The 21,068-nt window shown below is 41.5% G+C and overlaps 1 protein-coding gene across 2 annotated transcripts in view; it reads left to right on the top strand.

The window, feature by feature from the left end:
• Positions 1–6,460: 6,460 nt before the first annotated feature.
• Positions 6,461–21,068, top strand: part of Hpgds (hematopoietic prostaglandin D synthase) — a 35,020-nt gene continuing 20,412 nt past the window's right edge. Inside the window, exons 1-2 of one of the 2 annotated variants that reach the window (XM_052719177.1) lie at positions 6,461–6,694; positions 18,387–18,528. In XM_052719177.1, coding sequence (XP_052575137.1) covers positions 18,396–18,528 — 133 coding nt within the window. In that variant the 5' untranslated portion in view covers positions 6,461–6,694; positions 18,387–18,395. The remainder of the gene's footprint in view (positions 6,695–18,386; positions 18,529–21,068) is intronic. The other variant, XM_052719176.1, reaches the window with a different exon arrangement.

The following is a 21,068-nucleotide window of genomic DNA, read 5'->3' as shown; positions in this document are numbered from 1 at the left end:
TTGCCACATAGTGGCATGTGTGAAGGAGTAGAGATGCCCCCTGCCCCCACCCCTCGCTGTCTGTGACAGTTAGGAGAGCTGGCCCTGAGTTCATAAGAGTGACAGAGCTGTCCCTGCCCCTCACCAGCTGAAGCGTTCAGGAGAGCAGGCCCTGCACCTCACCTGGGCAGCACAGTAGAGCCTACCCTGTTAGCAGGGGTGTTGAGTGAGCCAGCCCTGAAGTTGTGAGTGTGGGACAGCTGTCCCCACTACACTTCCGTCATTCAGTGGCATAAGTGGGAGGGGAAGGATATGTCTCCCCCTCCCCCTTACCCCTCATCCCTCACTGCCTTCAACAGACAGCGGAGCTGACCCACCCCCTTACTAGCTGCAGCGCTCAGGAAAGTGGGGCCTTCTCCTTGGCTGGGCAGCACCGTAGTACTGACCATGTTGGTGGAGGCGTGGGTGAGCTGGCCCTGAGGGTGTGACAGTGGGATAGTTGGCCACATACCCTTTGTCTGCCATGTGGTAGTGAGGACGATATTAAGATGCCCTCCTCCCTCGCCCCTGCCACCTATGGTAGGCAAGGGCGCTGACCCTCCCCCTTGCCAGCTGCAGGTGGAAGAGCTGTCCCTGGAGGCTATAAGAGCAGGAGATCTGTCCCTGAGGTCACAAGAGTTGGCGAGCTGCCCCTTACCAGCTGCAGCACTCCAGAGAGGGGTCCCTGCACCTCTCCTGGGCAACAGCAGTAGAGCTGGCCCAGATGGTGTAGACGTGGGAGAGCTGACCCTGGGGGCGTGAAAGCAGGAGAACAGGCTCCGCCCCTTGCTCATCACTGCAAGGGGTGAACTAGTCAGGGTGATGATGGAGAATTTACCCTGGTGCTGAGGACGAGGGAGAGCTGGTGGGCTGGTCAGCAGTTTACCTAGGCCCAAAACCAGGGTTATGAGTTGGCCCACCACAACTTCCACCCCATCTGTGATCTGCTGGAGCACATGAAGGGACCAGTCCTGAAGATCCAAAGCTTCAGAATCTCCAAGACACAAGGCAGCATTAGAATATCCAAGAGGAGTCCCAGTGAGGGCCCAGTATTGATAGCGTAGCAGAAACCTCGAAACAGACCAATGCCTCTTTGCAGTGAACTCTTGAATGTAAAGATATATAGATAAAAGGGTTTACTGCGTGACTCACTGTGTCACGCTACAGCTTCCATAAAAAGATTGTTTGCTTTATTATTCTTTTTTTCTTTTAAATTTTATTTTGTGAGGGGGCCTTGCAAAGGCAGATATGGTGAATGTGAAGGGATGAGGAAATGAATGGGATTGAGATGCATGGTGAGAAGACACAAAGAAAAAAATAAAAGAAAGTTAAAAAATGGGAAATGAAAATGAGCAGAGAATGCTCAAAAGATGAAATACAGATGGCTGAAAAATATTTTTAAAGTGTTCAGTATCTTTAGCCATCAGGGGAATGCAAATCAAAACTACTTTGAGAGTTCATCTTAGTTCTGTCAGAATGGCTAAGAAAAAAAGAGGATGACAAGTGCTGTAGTAATGTGGGGAAGGGGAAGCATTTCTTCACGGCTGGAGGTTGCAAACTGGTGTGGGCATTATGAAAATCAGTGTGCCATTGCTTCAAACAGCTAGCAATAGTTCTACAACAGGAACCAGTTATGTTATTCTCGGGCGTAGACCCAGAGTGTATTCTACTACATGAGATACTTTCTCATCCATGGTCAATGCTGCTGTATTCACAATAGCCAGGAAATGGAAACAGCCTAGATATTCACCAATGGATGGATGAATAATAAATGTTTGGTACATTTACACAGTGGAGTCAGGTGGTGGTGGTGCACACCTTTAATCCCAGCACTCGGGAGGCAGAGCCAGGCGGATCTCTGTGAGTTCAAGGCCAGTCTGGACTACCAAGTGAGTTCCAAGAAAGGCGCAAAGCTACACAGAGAAACCCTGTCTCGAAAAAAAAAATAAACCAAACTACTAAAATTCACAGGTAAATAGAGTTAGAAATAGTTATTCTGAGTGAAGTAATCCAGATCCAAAAAGATAAAAATCACATGTTTTCTCTTATATAAGGATGTTAGCTTTGAATCTTTAGATTTTTCATTTGGAATATCCATAGAGGTCAGGAAATTATTAAGGGTCCAGGTAGGGGGCTTTTCCAAGGAAGGGAAATACAACATAGTGTTATAAAGAGGAACAGAGAAACGATGGAACATAAAGCATTAGATGGGATGGAGAGATAGAAGGAAAAAATGTAGGTGAGAGTATGGGGAAGGATAGCTAACTATAAAGCCCTTCTGATGAAAGTCATATGATATACTACTGTTGCAGGTATCCTAGAACATAAACATACAAACGACATTTCCATAGGGTTACTCTGTGCCTGGACAGCAATGCCCCTACTAGACACCTTCAGATAACAAATAGAAAGCCCAGTGCCAGGAATGGGTGGCTTCTATTTTAATGAATGCCCAGTGAGGTTCCACAGACCCCCAAATATTATAGACTATTGCCTTTTCTCCTGGTTACCTCCAGAATTTGAAGGGAAGACTCTGCTGCCGAAGACATCACATACTTGAGTCACAGGACATGGAGAAATCAAGCTGGAACTGACCTTGAGGCTTCATCCTTACTGGCTAGCTTCATGGTACCGGAAGGTGCTATGTATACTATCAGAAGAGAAAACAATTATAAATTTTGTCCAGCTACAGACCTTGTGAGGTATGATAACTTGGAATATCTACCCACTGGTACAATAGCAGTGCAAGTGTCATGAGAGTAACCAACCATTTTTCTGACTGGCCTACCACACAATATGGAACCCATAACTGGCACCATTATTAAGGAATCTGTAGCTAGATGGGTCATTGGCCCTAGTGGGGAACCTGTTTCTATCACTCTGCTAAAGGGACATAGCATTAAACCAACTCCTAAGGACTTATTGTTATAGCCACAGATTAGTGCATCTCTTCAACCCCATCAGAAAAGCTTCTTTTTGCAGTAATAATAACTAACACAGAGACCCACAACTAGTCAAGGTGCAGAGCATAAGAAACTGTGGAGTACTCAACCCTGAACAGGATATGTGTATCACACTGCCTCTCCCAAGGTTCAAGGGAGAAGGGGCAGAAAGATCTGAGAGCCAGAGGTGGTGATTGACTTTAGCAGTGTTTTCTGGACATAAAAGGACACTTGCACATATGTACTCACAGTGGTTGTGAGAGCATACCTGAGTGAGGTAACAAAGCCCAGAAGGACAAGCATGGTATGCACTCAATCATAAGTGGATACTAGATATAAAGCAAAGAACAATCAGACTGCAACCCACAGAACCAGGGAGGCTACATAGGAGGGGGGACCCTAGGATGACTGTGGCTTATAATAAGTTTTGGGTTTACTCAATCACTGGGCAAGCCTCGGTGAAACATTTCACTATTAGGATAAGAATTTGTACTGTATCAAGCTGATAATAGAAAAATAAATAAATAAATAAAAATAAAAAAATATTAAAAAAGAAGAAGAAAAACTTGAAAAAAAAAAAGAAAGAAATGGCCAAAAAAGTCAAACCTATAAATAAGAAAATTATGAGTTGGGACTGGCAAGGTAACATACAATTGTGGTTGTATAATTTGGCATGTAAATTATACTTCAATAAAGTTGCTTTAAAAAAAAAAAAAAGATCTGCCTAAGCTCAGACCAGATTAACATCCTAGAATCGAAGAGAGAGGTAGTCACAAAGTTCTGCTCCTGGCTGGGGAGCTATTGGTAACTGACAGCTGCTAGGAAGAGTCAGTTTCTTCAAGGGGGAGGCTCCTGGTGAATAAATGTGCTACAGTGAATGGTTACACAGCCAAGGATATATGGGTAGCACTAACTGAACTGGATGGGTTTTTTGTTGTTGTTGTTTTGTCTTGTTTTTGTTTTTTGTTTTTTGTTTTTCGAGATAGGGTTTCTCCATGTAGTTTTGGTGCCTGTCCTGGATCTCACTCTGTAGACCAGGCTGGCCTCGAACTCACAGAGATCTGCCTGGCTCTGCCTCCCGAGTGCTGGGATTAACGTCGTGCGTCACCGCTCTCCAGCCTGGATGGGTTTCAAAACAAACCAGGACACAAAGCTCAGTGGGTATGTAATGCAAAGTGGATCTGGGAGGAGCTGAGGGACAGGTGAATAGGTTCAAAATATAGTATATGAAATTGTCAAAGAACTAATAAAAATATACTTTAAAATAAATTCTGGGAAGATACTTGAAGCTTTCCAAAATCCACTTTAAATTTCTATCTAAAGAACCACTGTACCTGTAAATGATAAATGGATACTATGCTGGGGATTATCAAGGTGAATGAATATTCATCTATTGATTTAAGTATTTTGTCTTGGTCACTTAACTTTAGGCTAAAGACAGCCTGAGGGCCTGTCCTCTCAGTCTCCAGAACCGGTGTCTCTTTACCTTGGTTTTCATTCACTGTCTTGGAGGAGAGGGGTTGGTGTTTTCTGGAAACTGTCTGAGTAAGACAGCAGCCAGTGACACCCATGTCCATAGGCCAAGCCTTGGATTTTCAGACTCATCTCTTCGAGGGGCCCAGGACAGGGTTAAGCCAGAGATTATACTCATTGTCTAGTCTTTCCTTCCACAGAGCATGAAGAAGTGATATAGAAGTGACATGAGCTGATCCTGGTACAATCTTGAAAAAGAAGTTAGCTCATTCTACCTCAGTATTTATAGTTTCCTATTCTTAAAAAAAGAATCAACATGAAATAAATCGTGTAAGTTAAAATGAGGCATCTGGGTAATTCTGCATCCCATAAATGATGCTTTAACAAGCTCTGGTCAGCTGTGTACCTTACTCAAAGGATGTGCACGAGGCTCTAGGGAGATGATGGGCTAACACAGGCCAGGACTGTGTTCAGTCTCTGGCCCACAGGGTGCACTCAATAATATTTCAGCAAATTTGTAGAACTTTTATTTGCAGACATTTGAAAATCCTCTTTTAGCCGAAAGGTTGGGGAACAAAGCAGTTACACAGTTTTAATTATATCATTCTTTGCAGTGTCTGAAAAGACAGGCAAGAAAATTGTGTTACCACTCCGTGAAATCTGGAAAAATGAACACCAAGTCTTTTTCCATGCGTTTGGCCACTCAAATAGTTTAGAAACATAGACAAACACAGTTGGCTTTGCTGCCCACTCCAACCCCAGTTTAAATACTTCGTTAGGCAGATCTTCAGTTTCCTAAGTAACTGATTACGATAAGAATCTAAATAAAAGATACCCAAGCTGGTTAAGGAAGCGTCATGAAGTTCCCTTCCTAGCAACTCATTAACCACAAATGGAGGAACAGGTGGATTTAAACACTTCCTCTTTATCAAAATAAAGGGGAACTGATGTGTGGGCTGATTTTAAATCCGACTCAGTAAAAGACAACCCCCACAAAACATTGTTGATCTTATCTGGCCACAACCCCACCGTCATTCATTTTACATCTTTTTCAGTGGGAGCCTTTATCCCAGTGTCCATTAGCCTTGCCCCAGACAGTGTCCTTTAGCTTCTTTTCACGGGTGGGAAAGGAGCTGTACTTGTGTCTTTTTAACCTTTTTACAAGTTAATATTTATATTATTCTCATTTATTTACCACTGCAGTTTTGTCGTTGTTTTTGTTTTTCCTCAAAGTAAAAGGCGCTCTTTGGAAATGGACTTTACTACCTGGCTGATAAGTTGCCTCTGACTATGATTTTTCTGGAAAGTGAAAACTGGGTTGTCATTACCATGTTTCATGGATAATTTGTAGACTCCATAATGCACAGGCAGATCTTTTATTGAACATTCTCACTGAGCTGTGCTAACATCATCAGTGAAATTAAATTTGTGTTAAATTTTAAAGCCGATAGGTATGTGTTAACTAGCAGACACAGGCACTCTTCACAGAGTGTTTGCATCTTGCACACTGGGATTCTTTCAAACAATGGACCTCTTCCCAGAAACCAGTGTAAACAGAACTCAAGCAGCTATGCAAATGCAGTCCCTGTGACAGTGTGACTGACATGTGCAGAAACACATTAAGAGCACTCAGTCATCCGATAGAAATGAGTGTCTATGACATGCCCAACAGTCCTGGAGAAACGGGAGACAGCAGAAGAGGGAAGAGCAAGGCACTGAATGCTACAGACACTACTTTTATGGAGGGAGTGAGCAAACAAACAAAATGCACCTCTCCGTCAGAAACCACGAGGAAGAGAGTATGATTGAGCAAAGGCGAGCGTGCTGGAAGTGGGCACTGGTGAGAAGGCACAGAACAAAGGACTCTCCAGGGAGACTGGGAACTGAAGAAGGAAGACACGTAAGCGAATGTGACTGGACTTGTTCCCGAATTCCCCAGAAGCCTGTGCTGTAAGACTAAGAATAAAGAGCGTGTAGCAATCTGTATACACAAGCACCTGTGACATTACTCTCTATACAAATATGTTGGATTTATTCACAGGGAGCTCATGAAATTAAGGTAAAAGCCACACAGCAGCCTTTACAGGCCAATCTGTTGGACACGTGCATTTCATGTGAGAAATGAAGGGAGGCTTGGGCGGGGTGGAGGAAGTAGCCTCTTGCTGTCTTGTGACTATCACTTACGCATCATAGAAACCACGGTGCAGACACGAGCCGAGACAGAGACAGGGTACAAGAAAGTGACACCATTGTCTTCATAGGTAAGTGGTGAGAATTCTTTATTCTTTTGGTTTGAATCTTCCCCTGTCTTCCCCACTTGGGACTGTTGTGTGCCCTGTCTGCTCCATCTTACAGCATCAGCTCACCCTGAGCTTGTTTACGTTCATGATCATATGGAAACCAAATGACCATCTGTAAGGAGGTTTTTAAAATTCCTAAAATATCATCACAGTTGGAGGAAAAAATACCCTATCTTGATCAGAGTTCTAACTTCTTCAGAACTCTCCCGGGTGATTTTCCTTAGTGTGTAAAGCAATATAAAATTTCATTTATAGTCCCTTTTTTTTTTTTTTAAATTCAGGGGTTTGATTTGTATCACATTCTATTTCTTTGCGGCATAGTTTGTTGAAATGTGTCCATGCTCATCTAAGAATTATCTTCTCTCACCATTTGGCTTTAAAAATACTTTAAGGAGAAAAAAAAAAAGATAGCTTAAGGGATTTGCCTCAGTTCAGAAATTTGAGCTAAAAGCTCCTAAAGAGCAGTTTAGTTAACCCTCATGCACAGATGTTAATGGAAGACAAGCCTCTAAAATAGTATTTAGTTTTTTTTTTTTTTTTTTATTTTAAAAAAATAGAGATACCAACTTACTGGCTCAAAATTAAACATCCAGTGTTTGAAATTGGCAACTTAGTTCATAAGGCTTCTTCTATTTCTCTCTTGATCTAAACTTTTCGGTCTAATCTGATAAATTTCCCAGATCTGAACTAAAAAGCACCCCCCCCCCCCGCCCCCGCCCGGGCTCTATGAAATGAGGGAAGTCAGTGTACTCTCCATCCCCTGTTGTTAGGGGGAAATGGCTGGATGCCAACATTACAAGAAGTTTGTCTCCTGTGGACAGTAGTCCCTCAGTGGCTCTCTGCACCCAGCTTCTGCATTGTAAAATACCAGAGTTTACGAGGTGCAAACACTGGGCCATGTCCACTGCACTGGATGGGTTGGTGGTGGGGTTAAGATACACTACAAAGGGACTATTGGAAAGACCATGGATGCTTTCAGTTGTGCACTTCAGACTCACGTTATTGTAGAATTGCTGAACATGTGTAAAGAACTTGGCAGGAAGCCCCAAGTGTCTTTGAGTTCCAAATGTCTTTTATTGAAATGTGAGAGCTCAGTTAGGCCCTTGTTGTTAAACAAATTCTAAAATTGCCTTTGCAATTGACCATCTGTGGTGGAATCATGGCCAAGATGCAGAATTTTGTAAAGATCCCAATGGAGAAGACTATCATGCTGAAGACAGAACCATAGAAGGTGTAAAGGCCAAGATCCAGGATAAGGAAGGCATTCCTCCCAATCAGCAAAAGCTCTTGTAACCAGATGAAAGATGGTGGGACTTTGTCTGACTACAACACTCAAAAACAGTCCACCCTTCATCTTGTGTTGGGACTTCTGGCTGTGTTAAGACATGGAGGAAGTCTCACATCACTCCCAAGAAGAGCAAGCGTAAGAGAAAGCAGGTTAAGCTGATTGTCATGAAGTACTAGAATGTGATAAAAATGGCGAGATCATCACCTATGTCAAGAGCTGAATGCTGGGCTGGAGTTGCCATGGCCACCACTTTGACAGACATTCCTGTGGCAAGTGCTGTCTCATTGCCTGCTTCAGCAAGCCAGGAGGCTGGGCAGAAAAAGAGAGACTGGAAAAAAAATACAAAAATTATTAATGCTCTGATTTGTAAGTTTTCTACCCTTTAAAATGATTCCAAAAGTGTCCTCCCCTTTTTATAGGATGAAACCTTTATTAAGATGTTTAAAGTAGCAGTTTAATATTAACCTCTTTCTGCCTGATAGTGGACTTTGGATTTCTATTATCTTTCTGGCATACAGATTAAATATATTAGACTATATTTTAACTGTATTCTTTTAGTCAAAGTAAGACACCCACCTATTCAAGTTGAAATGATTTTACCATAATTCACATTCTATGAATAATCACATTAAAACCACCACTGTCTTGACTGCTTCTGTATTTTTCTTACAATCAGCTGAAAATATCAGGATCGTAAAGTAAAAATAGCTATGAACCTAATAGAATGGAAGTACACAAGATGGAGTGCTTCTAAAAATTCTATTAACCATATGAAATATTGTTTCCTAACAAGTTTAGCAAATACTAAGAATTTAACCTTTACATTGACTAGAAATCCATGTAAGTTTGTAACTGGAAGCTTTACCCAGGGCCTCTACTTCTCAGTCACGTGCTGAGGAAATGTGCATGTTGTTTTCCAAATATCTATCTACTCAATCAGGAACTTTATATGGCTTCCCTTGGAGTGTTAAGAAAGTAGATAAACTTTTTCTTACTTTCTCTTCTCTTCAGAGAGTTAATGCAATTTTCCCTATGTGAAATGCTTACAGTAGCATGGGATCAGAAAGTTCAGAAATGAACCCACCAGGAAAAACAAGCCCAGCACAATGCCAGAGGTCTCAGGCTCTGTCCAAATCAGGTTTAACCAAATCACAGCCAAATAACCTGAGCGGTGTTTTTGTTTGTTTGTTTAGTTTGTTGGGGTAAAGTCTCTCTATGTAGTCCTGGCTCTTCTAGAACTTATGTAGATCATGTTGGCCTAGAACTCACAGAAATCTGTCTGCCTCTGCTTACTGAGGGTTGAGATTAAAAATCTATCTGCCCAGTTGCTTAGTTTGATCTGCTTAAGGGGCCCCCTGGCAGTAAGATCAAGATCCATCCCTGGTGCATGAGCTGGCTTTTTGGAACCCACTACCTATGGTGGGACACCTTGCACAGCCTTGATGCAGGGGGAGGGGCTTGGATCTGCTTCAACTGAATATACCAGGCTTTGCTGACTCCCCATGGGAGGCCTTACCTTTTCAGAGGAGGGAATGGGGGGCGTTGTGGGGGAGAAGGCTGGGGGGAGGTAGGAGGAGAAGAGAAAAGGGGATCTGTGATTGGTACGTAAAATGAATAAAACATTTCTTAATAAAAAATAAAATAAAAGATTATAAGCTTGGCCATGACAAAAAAAATGACATAAAATAAATAAATAAATATCTGTTTGCCTTTGCCTACTGACTGTTGAGATTAAAGGCATGTGCCACCACACCCAGTTAGGTGGCATTTCTTGTGTGAGGCAAATTAGAGTTTAATTATATGTGTTTCTTTGGTCTTGCCCCTTTATGTCTCCATTGAAATGTGATGTTCGTAAATGATCAGTTTCCTTTTGAGGCATTCTATCTCTAGACTTGGACAAACACCACATCACCTTATTTACAAGGCATTTTCCACAAGCCCCACTGCCTGCAAGGTGAGGTTCTCCCCAGCTCTTTTACTTTTGCTACTTTGGTCATTAACAGAGGACCTTGACATTTGAAGTTTACAACCAAGTTTACCTACAGATCTGTCTTGATGGGGTCCAGCCCCTAGATAGCCTTCTCCCAAAGTTCCAGAAGAGACGCTACCAGCAGCGGATTAATCTGAAGGAGTCTCTAATAAATCTTCATACACAAAACTCTTTAGTTCATTCACTTTAATTTTTTGAGTCAGTTCTCTCTCTACATGGCTTCTGTTTTGCTCTCTTACTTAGTTCCTTTCTTGCCTAATTTCTCTCTGCAATTATATGCTGTTCCCTCTAAGTGCTATCTTAATTCCTTCATCTAGTTCTGCCCCATGTAAGTTCTCATCCATCTAGTTCTTTGTCATCTAGCTCCTCTCCCATCTCCTTTCTCATCTTATTCTTCCTCATCTTGTTCTTCCCCATCTGGCTCTTCCTCATCTTCTATCTCCTTCCTCTAGTACTCTCTTCTAGTCCTCCAATCTAGTTCTCCTCACGTCTCTGAGGTTTACAGTTATATACCCATGCAATAGCAATACTCTGGCTAAGGCAAGGTCACCAGACTTGAAATTCCTCAGGGTCAAAGGAAGGGCAATAAGATCCTCACAAAAGAGCAGTAGCTGTCAGCCATCATCTGCAACCCCAAAGGGAAGTAACTAATGGGGAAATGAATCAACAAAGGGTTAAATTCAGTTAATATCTAAGAAAAGGAAATTTATGTGCTCAAACCATATTCTTGGAAGTGGTTAAAGTGTTAGGAGTCTATCAGTGATGAGTGAAAATAAAACTGCCTTATTTGCCTTTGGCCCCTTATCTGTCCAAGCTATCTTGGCTACTGCTGTTTTCTGGCAGGGCGGGGGAGTGCACTTGGTGGCTAGGCAGCCTGAGTCACAGCTTGATGTACCTGTAAGTAGAAACCCTTTAGTTCTGAGTTCATTGTTAAAGGTAGATCTAAAACTAGAGATAAAACTTTGGAAAGGGGAAGGTTAAGCTTAATTAGCACTTCTACGAGGCCCCCTCAAGCAGAAAGTCTGGATGCTTAAGTCTGTTCTTAGAGAGTCTGTGAGATATCTCAGATAAGATATTTTCCTCCATCCAGGGATGGACCTGGCTGGATGTTGCTAATGGCGATAATTACAGAAAGAACTGAAATTAGGGATTTTGACTGTGTCTGTTGGAGCACAGTTGGAGAAAGTTACACAAATACTTTAATTGTATAGGGGAAATTGTGCCCAATGAATGATGGAAAAGCTACAATAGCACATGTGAAATTCATAGCAGGAAACGGCTAATATTCAAAAGCTAGTATCACCAAGACTCCTTGAGGCTTGGCTTTATCCTCTGGAAGAGTTCTTAACTCTTCTGGGTATAACTTTGTCATAATCAGCTGAATTCTTACTTTATTTTTTTTTTTACTTCATATATTTTTTTTGTAGCCAGAAGCAACTTTTGAATGAAGGTAGCAGTCATCTTTTCCTTGATCTTCCTCACATTATTTATTGCCATTTTATTTTACTAAGTTAACTGGTCTGCTCAGGGTTGGGAATGTAATAAGTATGGCTGTTGTTGACAATAGAGAAACTGAGTTTCTTTGGGTTTGGTTATTGTTGCTTTTGTTTTATGTTTCTCTTCTTCTTCTTCTTCTTCTTCTTCTTCTTCTTCTTCTTCTTCTTCTTCTTCTCCTCCTCCTCCTCCTCCTCCTCCTCCTCCTCCTCCTCCTCCTCCTTCTTCTTTTGGTGTGGGACAGGTCACAAAGGTAGGGGGCAGACCTGGGAGGACTGGGAAGTGGATATGATTGGGGTACATTTTATGAAATTCCCAAATAATCAATAAAAATATTAGGTTGGAGAAAATTCTAGAATAAAAAAGTAAAAGAAAGAAAAGAAAAGAAACTGAGTCTATTGGTTCACATTCATGTGGAATTTGCTCTAAATTTTCAGACAAGACTCTTCATGGGGTCCTGGAACTTTTTCCCAATTCCTGGTATGTTAAGGAGTTTTTAATTTTTTTCTTCTTCAGAGTTTTGATCACGACGGAATGGTAATGTTTAATGTCTTTTTAAAAGATTTATTTTTATTATTTGTAGTTATGTGTATGTGTGTGGGTATGTGCACATGATTGCAGGTGCCCTCAAAGGTCAAAAGGCATCAGATCCTCTGGAGCTGAAATTGTGAGTCACATGGTGTAGATGAGGGTAATTGAACCTGGGTCCTCTGCACGAGCAATATGTTAGGCCCAGAGCCATCTGTCACGTTTAGCCTTGGCTGAGGTTATAGTGTGGCTTGCTTTGGCCTGCCCGAGCAGTCTGTCCCACAGAAGGACATCTAACTAGAACATTGTGATGTGGCTGTCAGTCCATTTGTCACAGCATTTCTGTCTATTCATAGTCTACTAACTTTCAGTAACTAATATGTATGATGTTGGAATGTGTTCTAATGAAATTATCTGGAATTTTCTTCTAAATTGCTGCCTTTTCCCCAATTTTCTCTTCTCTAAAATTCCTGGGAGATAAGGACTGCCTTTGCCTTTGTGACTTAGGAAACTTTACCTGTGAAACCACGACAGTAACTAATTGCCAAGTCAGTATTCATTTCTACTTTTTTTTTTTAATTTGGTTGGTTACCTTACCCAGTTCTGAAGTTTTCCCTTGAAGTGTTGGACTGTAGTGTTAGCTTGAGGCTTTTGAACTATGTTATTGCTAGTATGACCCTTCTGTTGGCAATATTTTTTTGCTATGGTTTGTCATTTTATTTTTGAGCTTAATCATATTTTTTTAACTTTTCTTTTTATATTTCAACTTTTCATTTCTTTGTGCTGGCAGCAGGATGATTTCTCAAATGACATGATCTTGAGACCTGAGCCCAATGAAATCATCTAAATTTGGGTCATGCCCTTCACTATGGGAAAGAACTCTGTGGTCCCCTCCCTCCCGTTCATGTCTTCAGAGCTCACACTGTATGGGGACTTCTGGTTCAATTAATTTACTCTTTGACAATTTCATCCGTGCCTGTAATAGCTTCAAGTCACACTCACCCCACCTCTTTCCCACCAAGCCCCTTCCTGGGAACAAGCCTCCACTCTCCTGTGTCTTTGTGTCACTTTGTCCTTGTTCTGTGACTCACTGACCTCCATCTGGGTGTCCCATGGACAAGGATGTGGAGCTAGCTACTGGAACCCGATACTACACCACGGAAGACAATGACTGTCCCTACAGCAACCGTGAACTCTAGGAGGGACTGGGATCCTTGAGTTCCATTGGATGGGGGTTTTTAGGTAATGTTTTCTACATAATTCTATAGGTAAAGAAACTGAAGCCATAAAGAGAGAAGAGCCCAAGGTCACTGAAATCGTACGTGGCAGGGGTGACTCCCCCACTGTCTCCGGCTCTCTAACGACTGGCCTTGCACCTTGGTGCATCTGGTCAGACACATCCTACCTTTGACCTTGGAATGGGATTATGGCCACAGAGATGAACTGCTTAGTGAAGAGACGCAAAAAAAAAAAAAAAAAAAAAAAAAAAAAAAAAAAAAAAAAAAAAAAAAAAGGTCTAGATTGGGCACTAAAACTTCTCTTAGTGTTTATTGTGAAATTTCTTTCAATATTTTGTTGGTCGTAGACATATTTGCTTGGAATTCCTTATTTTTGTGCAAAGCCTTATTAAATATATTAAATATTTTAGAGTCAGTAATTGTTTCCAACTGCATTTATCTTGACCTGTTTTTTAATGTTGCAAAAATACACATATCTAACCTAAAAGTGCAAGCCTACAAGTTGGGAATTTTGCACCTGTAGAACAAGAAGCTTTTCCTTGGAACGGAATGAAATTACACAAGAACTGAGGAATGTGATGTGTAAGCACAGCTTCTTCAATGTCACAACTGTTGAAAGAATGTTCCAGAGGAAAAGATAAGCTTTTGTCAGACATGCTTGTATCTCCAAATCTCATACTGAATAATATGTCTTCAGAGAAATACAGACAGCTAGAGAATTTAACAGTGTCCTTTGAGTGAGCTACAATATAAAGTAGCATAACCACATACCAATAATAAAACAATCCCTTTGTGCAGAATGAACAAGGTGGTCACTGACATTTGTGGACATTTGACTGAAAAAAGTTACATATTTAATTTTTAATGCAATGGACATGTGTCTCACATATATACAATGTATAGAAGGATAAATAATTGCTTTTTGTGATGTAGAGACTGATACATGATAACCAAATTTGTTATATATGATAAAAAGCTCTTCAATGCAAAACTACAACTAGGAATAACAGTTTCACAGTGAGGGTTATTTTGCTTTTTTCATATTTAAAATAAATACATCAAGGAATTATAACAAATTTGTTTTCATTTTCTAGTAAAAATTGTAATTTCATAATGTATATTTCTAAAAGATCTTTATTACTTTACATTTTTAATTAGTGTGCACGTGTGTGCGTGTGCACCTGTGTGTGTGTGTGTGTGTGTGTGTGTGTGTGTGTGTGTGTGTATACACATAATGCGTGTGTGCCATGGTGCATGTGTGGAAGTTAGAACTGGTCATTATGGAGTCAGTTCCCTCCTTTCACATTTATGACTGTTCTGTATTAAACTCAGGTCATCAGGTCTACACAGCACATGCATTTACCCACTGAGCCATTTCTCCAGCCCAGAAAATAAACCATTCTAATTCACCACTTTAATTATTTTATAACATAGTTCTTCATTGATTCTTTATCATGCACCCCAATTCTGATCACTTTCCAGTCCCTCCATATCCGCCCCTCACCCCTGAAGCCTCCCCCTCAAAAGACACCCCCCCTCGCAAAAAGGTTAATTCAAAACAAAACAAAAAACAGACTACCTCACTTCTCCATCTTTCCAAAAGCTCTTCATTCATCCTTGTGGCATTGGAAGCTGCACTGTGTGATGCAGTATACTCTTTTGTCCAATCAGCCCCACCCACAAAATTCTGATTGGTCTGGTTCAAAGCCTCTGGCACACCATCATCACTGGACCCTCACTGTAATTTGCCACTTTAACTGAACAATTTTCATGTACCTGCTACAATTATTGCATCAGAATGTGGTAGCCAATGATTGTTCTAGTCTACAATATGAGAGATTAAGGTAATTATTAATACTAGTAACAGTTTAGCATTATACTAAGAATTTTATCTATATAATTCTTACTGTCCAAATCTATATCAATACCTATATTTTTAAGTAGACTTTGAAATTCAGGGAACCTCTATAAACTAGCCCAAAGACACAGAGTACCTGAGTAGAATTCAATTTCAAGTGAAAACGTCTGTCAGTTGCTCAGTCATTATATCATCAAATGCATTCCACAGCTATATTTGTTGAATGTAAGTCACTAAAATTTTATGAGTTTCTTGTAGTCTCACTTTGAGTGTTTACAAAATGGCACAGCCATCCCCTAAGGGAACAGTGAAAAGTCATAGAGCCAGCATAGCTGCTTGAGAAAGTTCCAGCAAAGCTGAGTCACATGCTACGATTGTTGACCTGATGCTCTTCACTCTCAGTTTGAATCTCTGTGTGTTACACTCTTGAGTGGGGGGGACTATTAGCGTGATGATTTATCCATGTCTTTTCTGAGAAAATTGTTTCTGTATACCCCTGAAGAAGTCCTGAACATACTACCCTCTGCTTTCAGGGACTTAACCTTAGTTGATTCTACTTAGGGGTCTTCTCTGTGCTTGGAGGTTGTTATCTGCCCCTATGTAAACTCAAGAACAAAATAGTTAGAACCCTATGAATTCAGAAGAGGCTGAAAAGGTTCAGCAGGACAGAAGAACTGGCAGCAGATCAGAGCATGGAACTCCTTTACAGTATACTTACAATTTCATAGAAACATACCCTACAAGATAGAAGCCTACATAGACATTAGCCTCTAAAAAGAATTCAGCAATAAGAGAATGACTAGGATAACATAACAGCATGTACAGGTGGTGTAAGAAGACATAGAAGTGTAGCTTGAGTTTTCCTGACCATCCCACAGCACTTCCCCTTTTCTTTTCTTAAAAAGGAAGGTTTTAACCTTTACACATCATGAAAATCAGCTTGGTATATTTGGGAATTTGGACGTAGCTTCTCTTACTACTTCCTGCTGGAGGGGGGTGCTGTATCTTATGGGGACACAAAGAATATTTTAGGATTATGGAGTAGTCCATGAGGGTGTATCGTCTGAGCCAGTTGCCTTGAAATGGTTCTGGATGTTGGATCATCTGGGCCATGGTGTCATCGGAGACCTTTCAGGGGGTCTTGGCTGGTCAAACCTGATGTATCTTAATCTGGAACAAATCCATAGCGTCTGGCTTTCTGTGGAAACAAAAGCAGAGCCTCCTTTCCAAAGCAACATATCCTTATATCCAAATTTTGAAGTCAAGGTACCTTTAAAATATACATTTTGGCATAACTCAACAGCTTTTGTAATCAAATGTTTTTCTTTAGTTACGAATATCAAAGAAAACATAATCCAGATTCTCTGTGTGGTAGCCATCTTTACGTGGCTTATTTTTTTATATTAGCTTGAGCCTATTGCTTTAAACTGCAGCCTTCTAAGCCTGAAACGGCACTGGCACTGTGGCTGCTGGCTCTGCCCACTTCAGCTTCCCAACATGGCGGTGATACGTTTTCCGCCAGCTCTGGGAGCCATCAACTCTCAGAAATAGTGGGTCTATGCTTCTATCAAAGCAGCGTGTAGCCCAGAAACCTCTTTTTTTTGTTTTGTTTTGTACTAACAAAGGCTAAATCCACCACACAGCTTAATGTGCCACTTGCAGAGGCCTCATTCCCACCATACTGCAGGTCAAGCATGCATGCACGCTAGGAACCCGCCAGTAGCTCAAACTGGCAGCTGCCACTCATTTGAGAGAGACAATTAGGAACTGTTTTTAGCTCCGTTTTAGAATCTTTTTTCTCAGGTTTTAGGTGGAAACTCTTGCCCCACGTTGGGCGCCATTTGTAACTAGAGTTTTCCTGCCTGGCCCACAGTCAGGGCAAATCTCTCTCACCTGCCAGTCCCACAGCCACTCAAACCCGACCAAGTAAACACAGAGACTTATATTGGTTGCAAACTGTATGTCCGTGGCAGGCTTCTTGCTAACTGTTCTTACAGCTTAAATTAATCCATTTCCACTAATCTATACCTTGCCACATGGCTCATGGCTTACCGGCATCTTTACGTGCTGTTTCTCATCATGGCAGCTGGCAGTGTCTCTCTGACTCAGCCTTCCACTTCCCAGCTCTATTCTCCTCCTTGTCCCACCTATACTTCCTGCCTGGCCACGGGCCAATCAGTGATTTATTTATTGACCAATCAGCAACACACTTGACATACAGACCATCCCACAGCATAGAAGAATATAAGACAAGTAAGGTATTAGGATTTGTCATTCCTAAAATGATTGATTTATATCAGGTTGCTGTGATATTACCTAACTTAGAAACAAAAGAACTCTTTTATTTAATAAATTCTTATAAGATTATAAATACGCCGGGCAGTGGTGGTGCACACCTTTAATCTCAACACTTGGGAGGCAGAGCCAGGTGGATCTCTGTGCGTTCAAGGCCAGCCTGGGCTACAGAGTGAGTTCCAGGAAAGGCACCAAAGCTACACAGAGAAACCCTGTCTCGAAAAACCAAAAAAAAAAAAAAAAAAAAAAAAAAAAAAGAATTGAATAGTAGCTACAACAGTTCCTAAGCCTGAGAAAGTTCTCAGGTTTAGTCTAATTTGCAAGTAATATGACTGATCATCAAAAGTTAATGATATACTGCCCAAAGTCTGGTGATTCACCTGGACTGACTCAGATATCATCTAAAACATTTTGAAACCACAAACTGCTGCCAGCCTGAAAACAGGCTGCTATATTATGCTTGCTTAAGCTGAAGTGATCTGTAGAATTCTAGGAATAGAGATATGGGGCTGATAATAAAATATATTCTATCTGGACTTAACCTATAACCCTCGACATAGTAGAGAAGTATGCCCAGGACAAAATGATGTGATCTGTGTCTCTTGAGAAATCATGAGTGTCTTTAAAATCTGTATAAATAAAGAAATTTTCTGATTGCTAGTCAGTCAGATTTTCAAAGTCTTCCCGTCTATGTGTCTGACTCAGCCTTCCCCTCACCTGATCCCTACATCCTTTCTGGAACCAGTTCACTGCTGGGGCTGGCCCCCGGGCACCAGCAGTCAATGATTTCAAGTTTTGTTTGGAAGAACAGTTTCAGGGGAAGAGGGAGAGGGGGAAGGGATGAAAGAGAGTAACTGGCAAAAAACGACTAAAATTCATCATGTATACACACATGTGTGAAACTATCAGAGGATTAAAACTTGACAAAAAAAAAATGCTACCTCCCTTTTTTCTCTTTCCAGAATTGCACCATGCCAAGCTACAAACTGATTTATTTTAATATGAGGGGGAGAGCAGAAATTATTCGTTATATATTTGCTTATTTGGACATAAAGTATGAAGATCACAGAATAGAACAAGCTGACTGGCCCAAAATCAAACCGAGTAAGTAACATAAATCATGCAGATTATGCAGGAGGAATGTATTTCAGGGGTTTTCATCCTTCCTCTGGGAAATGCAAGCCTGATCTTACAGAGCTTCACAAGGAGAAGCGGCAGTGCAGGTAAACCAAACAGATGCATGCTGTGCCCTGGGCTTGCTCTGCTTTTTATCTTCTTTCTCAATATATGACTCAGAACTGTAGAACCAGCTGGGCAACTGACCCCTTGTTTATAAAATGAGACCGTAGTTAACACCTATGGCTCAGGGTTAAGTGCTTGCAGCCAGGTGAGCATGTCACAGTTCCAGTCCTGTGCTCCCTTTCAGGCTCTGCATGCCACCTCCCGCTTGTTTACACCTGGGCTTCAGATGAAGCCATCAGTTCATACCCATTTTATTCGGAACTCTGTCTTGCTCACAGCACTTCGGGGCCTTGAACAGCACTTGGTTTACTCACTGGGTCAGGAATCAAAGCTGTGCTTTTTCCCCGGGTGAAAGAAGCTGACTTTGTGCTCACCCATGGATGTACAGAGGTCTGGCCCCAGTCCCTGTGTGAGGTACATGACTTGCCATCTACACTTCATTTTTTGTCTTCTTTCCAAAATAATTGTGTGCCCAAATCTAAAATGTTGTTTGGGAAGTTGTAGCACCTCAAGATCATTGAAACAATGGTGGTCCATTGATTAAGAAAGGTTTCAAGGGGCTGGAGAGATGGCTCAGAGGTTAAGAGCACTGACTGCTCTTCCAGAGGTCCTGAGTTCAATTCCCAGCAACCACATGGTGGCTCACAGCCACCTGTATCAAGATCTGGTGCCTTCTTCTGGCCTACGGTCATACATGCTGTATACATAATAAATAAATAAATCTTAAAATATATATATTTAAAAAAAACTTTAAAAAAAAAGAAAGGTTTCAAAGATAGCATCAAGTGAGAAAGGGGACTTTGTATAATAATATCATATGTTATTTTTTTAATATTATTTATGTTAGTTTCTCATGGCTGTGACAGAAATGGGGGAGGGACGTGGAGAAGGAAGGATGTATTCAGAGGTTTCAGTGCAGTCTGCTCACTGCTTGAGGCCTCAGGAAAGAAACATCACGGTTGGAAGGGTGTGATGGAACAAGAGCTGCTCATCATGTGAGAGTTGGGAGCAGGGAGAAAGCAAGGGGGAGGTTACAACTGAGATGGAAGGCAAGTCCCCAGCAGCCCACCTCCCCCAGCAAGGCCCTACCTCCCACAGGTCCAAGTCCCCAGCAGCTCACTTCCCCCAGCAAGACCCTACCTCCCACAGGTCCAAGTCCCCAGCAGCCCACTTCCCCCAGCAAGGCCTTACCTCCCACAGGTCCAAGTCCTCAGCAGCCCACTTCCCCCAGCAAGGCCCTACCTCCCACAGGTCCAAGTCCCCAGCAGCCCACTTCCCCCAGCAAGGCCCTACCTCCCACACGTCCACCTTATGGCATGCATCCAAAACTCAAATTAGTCCGTAGAATAAACTGTTCACTGGATCAGCGACTCATGATCTGGTGTCTGAGAAAAGACCCTCATAGATAGGTGCTGAGTGCTAATGTAGGCATCTCTCAAGCTAATCAAGGCATGAGTGCTAATGTGGGTATCTCTCAAGCTAATCAAGGTGTGAGTGCTAATGTAGGTATCTCTCAAGCTAATCAAGGTGTGAGTGCTAATGTAGACATCTCTCAAGCTAATCAAGGTGTGAGTGTCAATGCAAGCATCTCTCAATCTAATCAAGTTGACAAGGTTAACTAACACAATATGGAAAATTTATTAGAATACTACAATCACTGTAACTACCTGGTAGAAACATTCTTGTTTAAGTTTTATGAATATTCTATAATAAAAAGTATATTGCTTTCTCACAGAAGTAAAATGTTCAACAAAGAAGTGGAAGTTACTCATATAGCATTAATATTATCTGTTGTGACTGTTTTATGTTTGTACAATATGCTTCCATCTTTTGTTATATAATCCACAATGCTCTTCATCAAAATAAGACTAGGATAAAACTTCCTTAGCTCGCCGGGCGGTGGTGGCGCACGCCTTTAATTCCAGCACTCAGGAGGCAGAGCCAAGTGGATCTCTGTGAGTTCGAGGCCAGCCTGGACTACCAAGTGAGTTCCAGGAAAGGCGCAAAGCTACACAGAGAAACCCTGTCTCGAAAAAACAAAACAAACAAACGACAACAACAAAAACACTTCCTTACTTCCTTAGCTCATGTATAAGTCAAACTCTATAATTGTTGGAATATGTTCTAAAGTAACTCATGTGATCTATTCTGAGACTATAAAATTAATGAAGCTTGAAAACACGGATTTTTATAAAAGTCAAGTATGTGGGTGAAGAGATGGTTCACCATGTGAGTCAAGAGGAGTTGCTGCACTTGCAGGACTGAGGTTCAGTTTCCAGCCGCCATGTAGTTACCATTTGTAACTTCAGTTCCAATGGATCTGATTCCCTCTTCTGGCCTCCAAAGGCACTGCACACACATGGCACACTATTGATGAAATTATTAAGGCCACTCCACGCAGT

This window comes from Peromyscus californicus, unplaced genomic scaffold (assembly GCF_007827085.1).
Source record: "Peromyscus californicus insignis strain IS unplaced genomic scaffold, ASM782708v3 Scaffold_6__1_contigs__length_162567912, whole genome shotgun sequence".
Classification (NCBI taxonomy): Eukaryota; Metazoa; Chordata; class Mammalia; order Rodentia; family Cricetidae; genus Peromyscus; species Peromyscus californicus.
The sequence above is the reverse complement of the archived record's forward strand: the minus strand, read 5'-3'. Positions and strand labels throughout refer to the sequence as shown.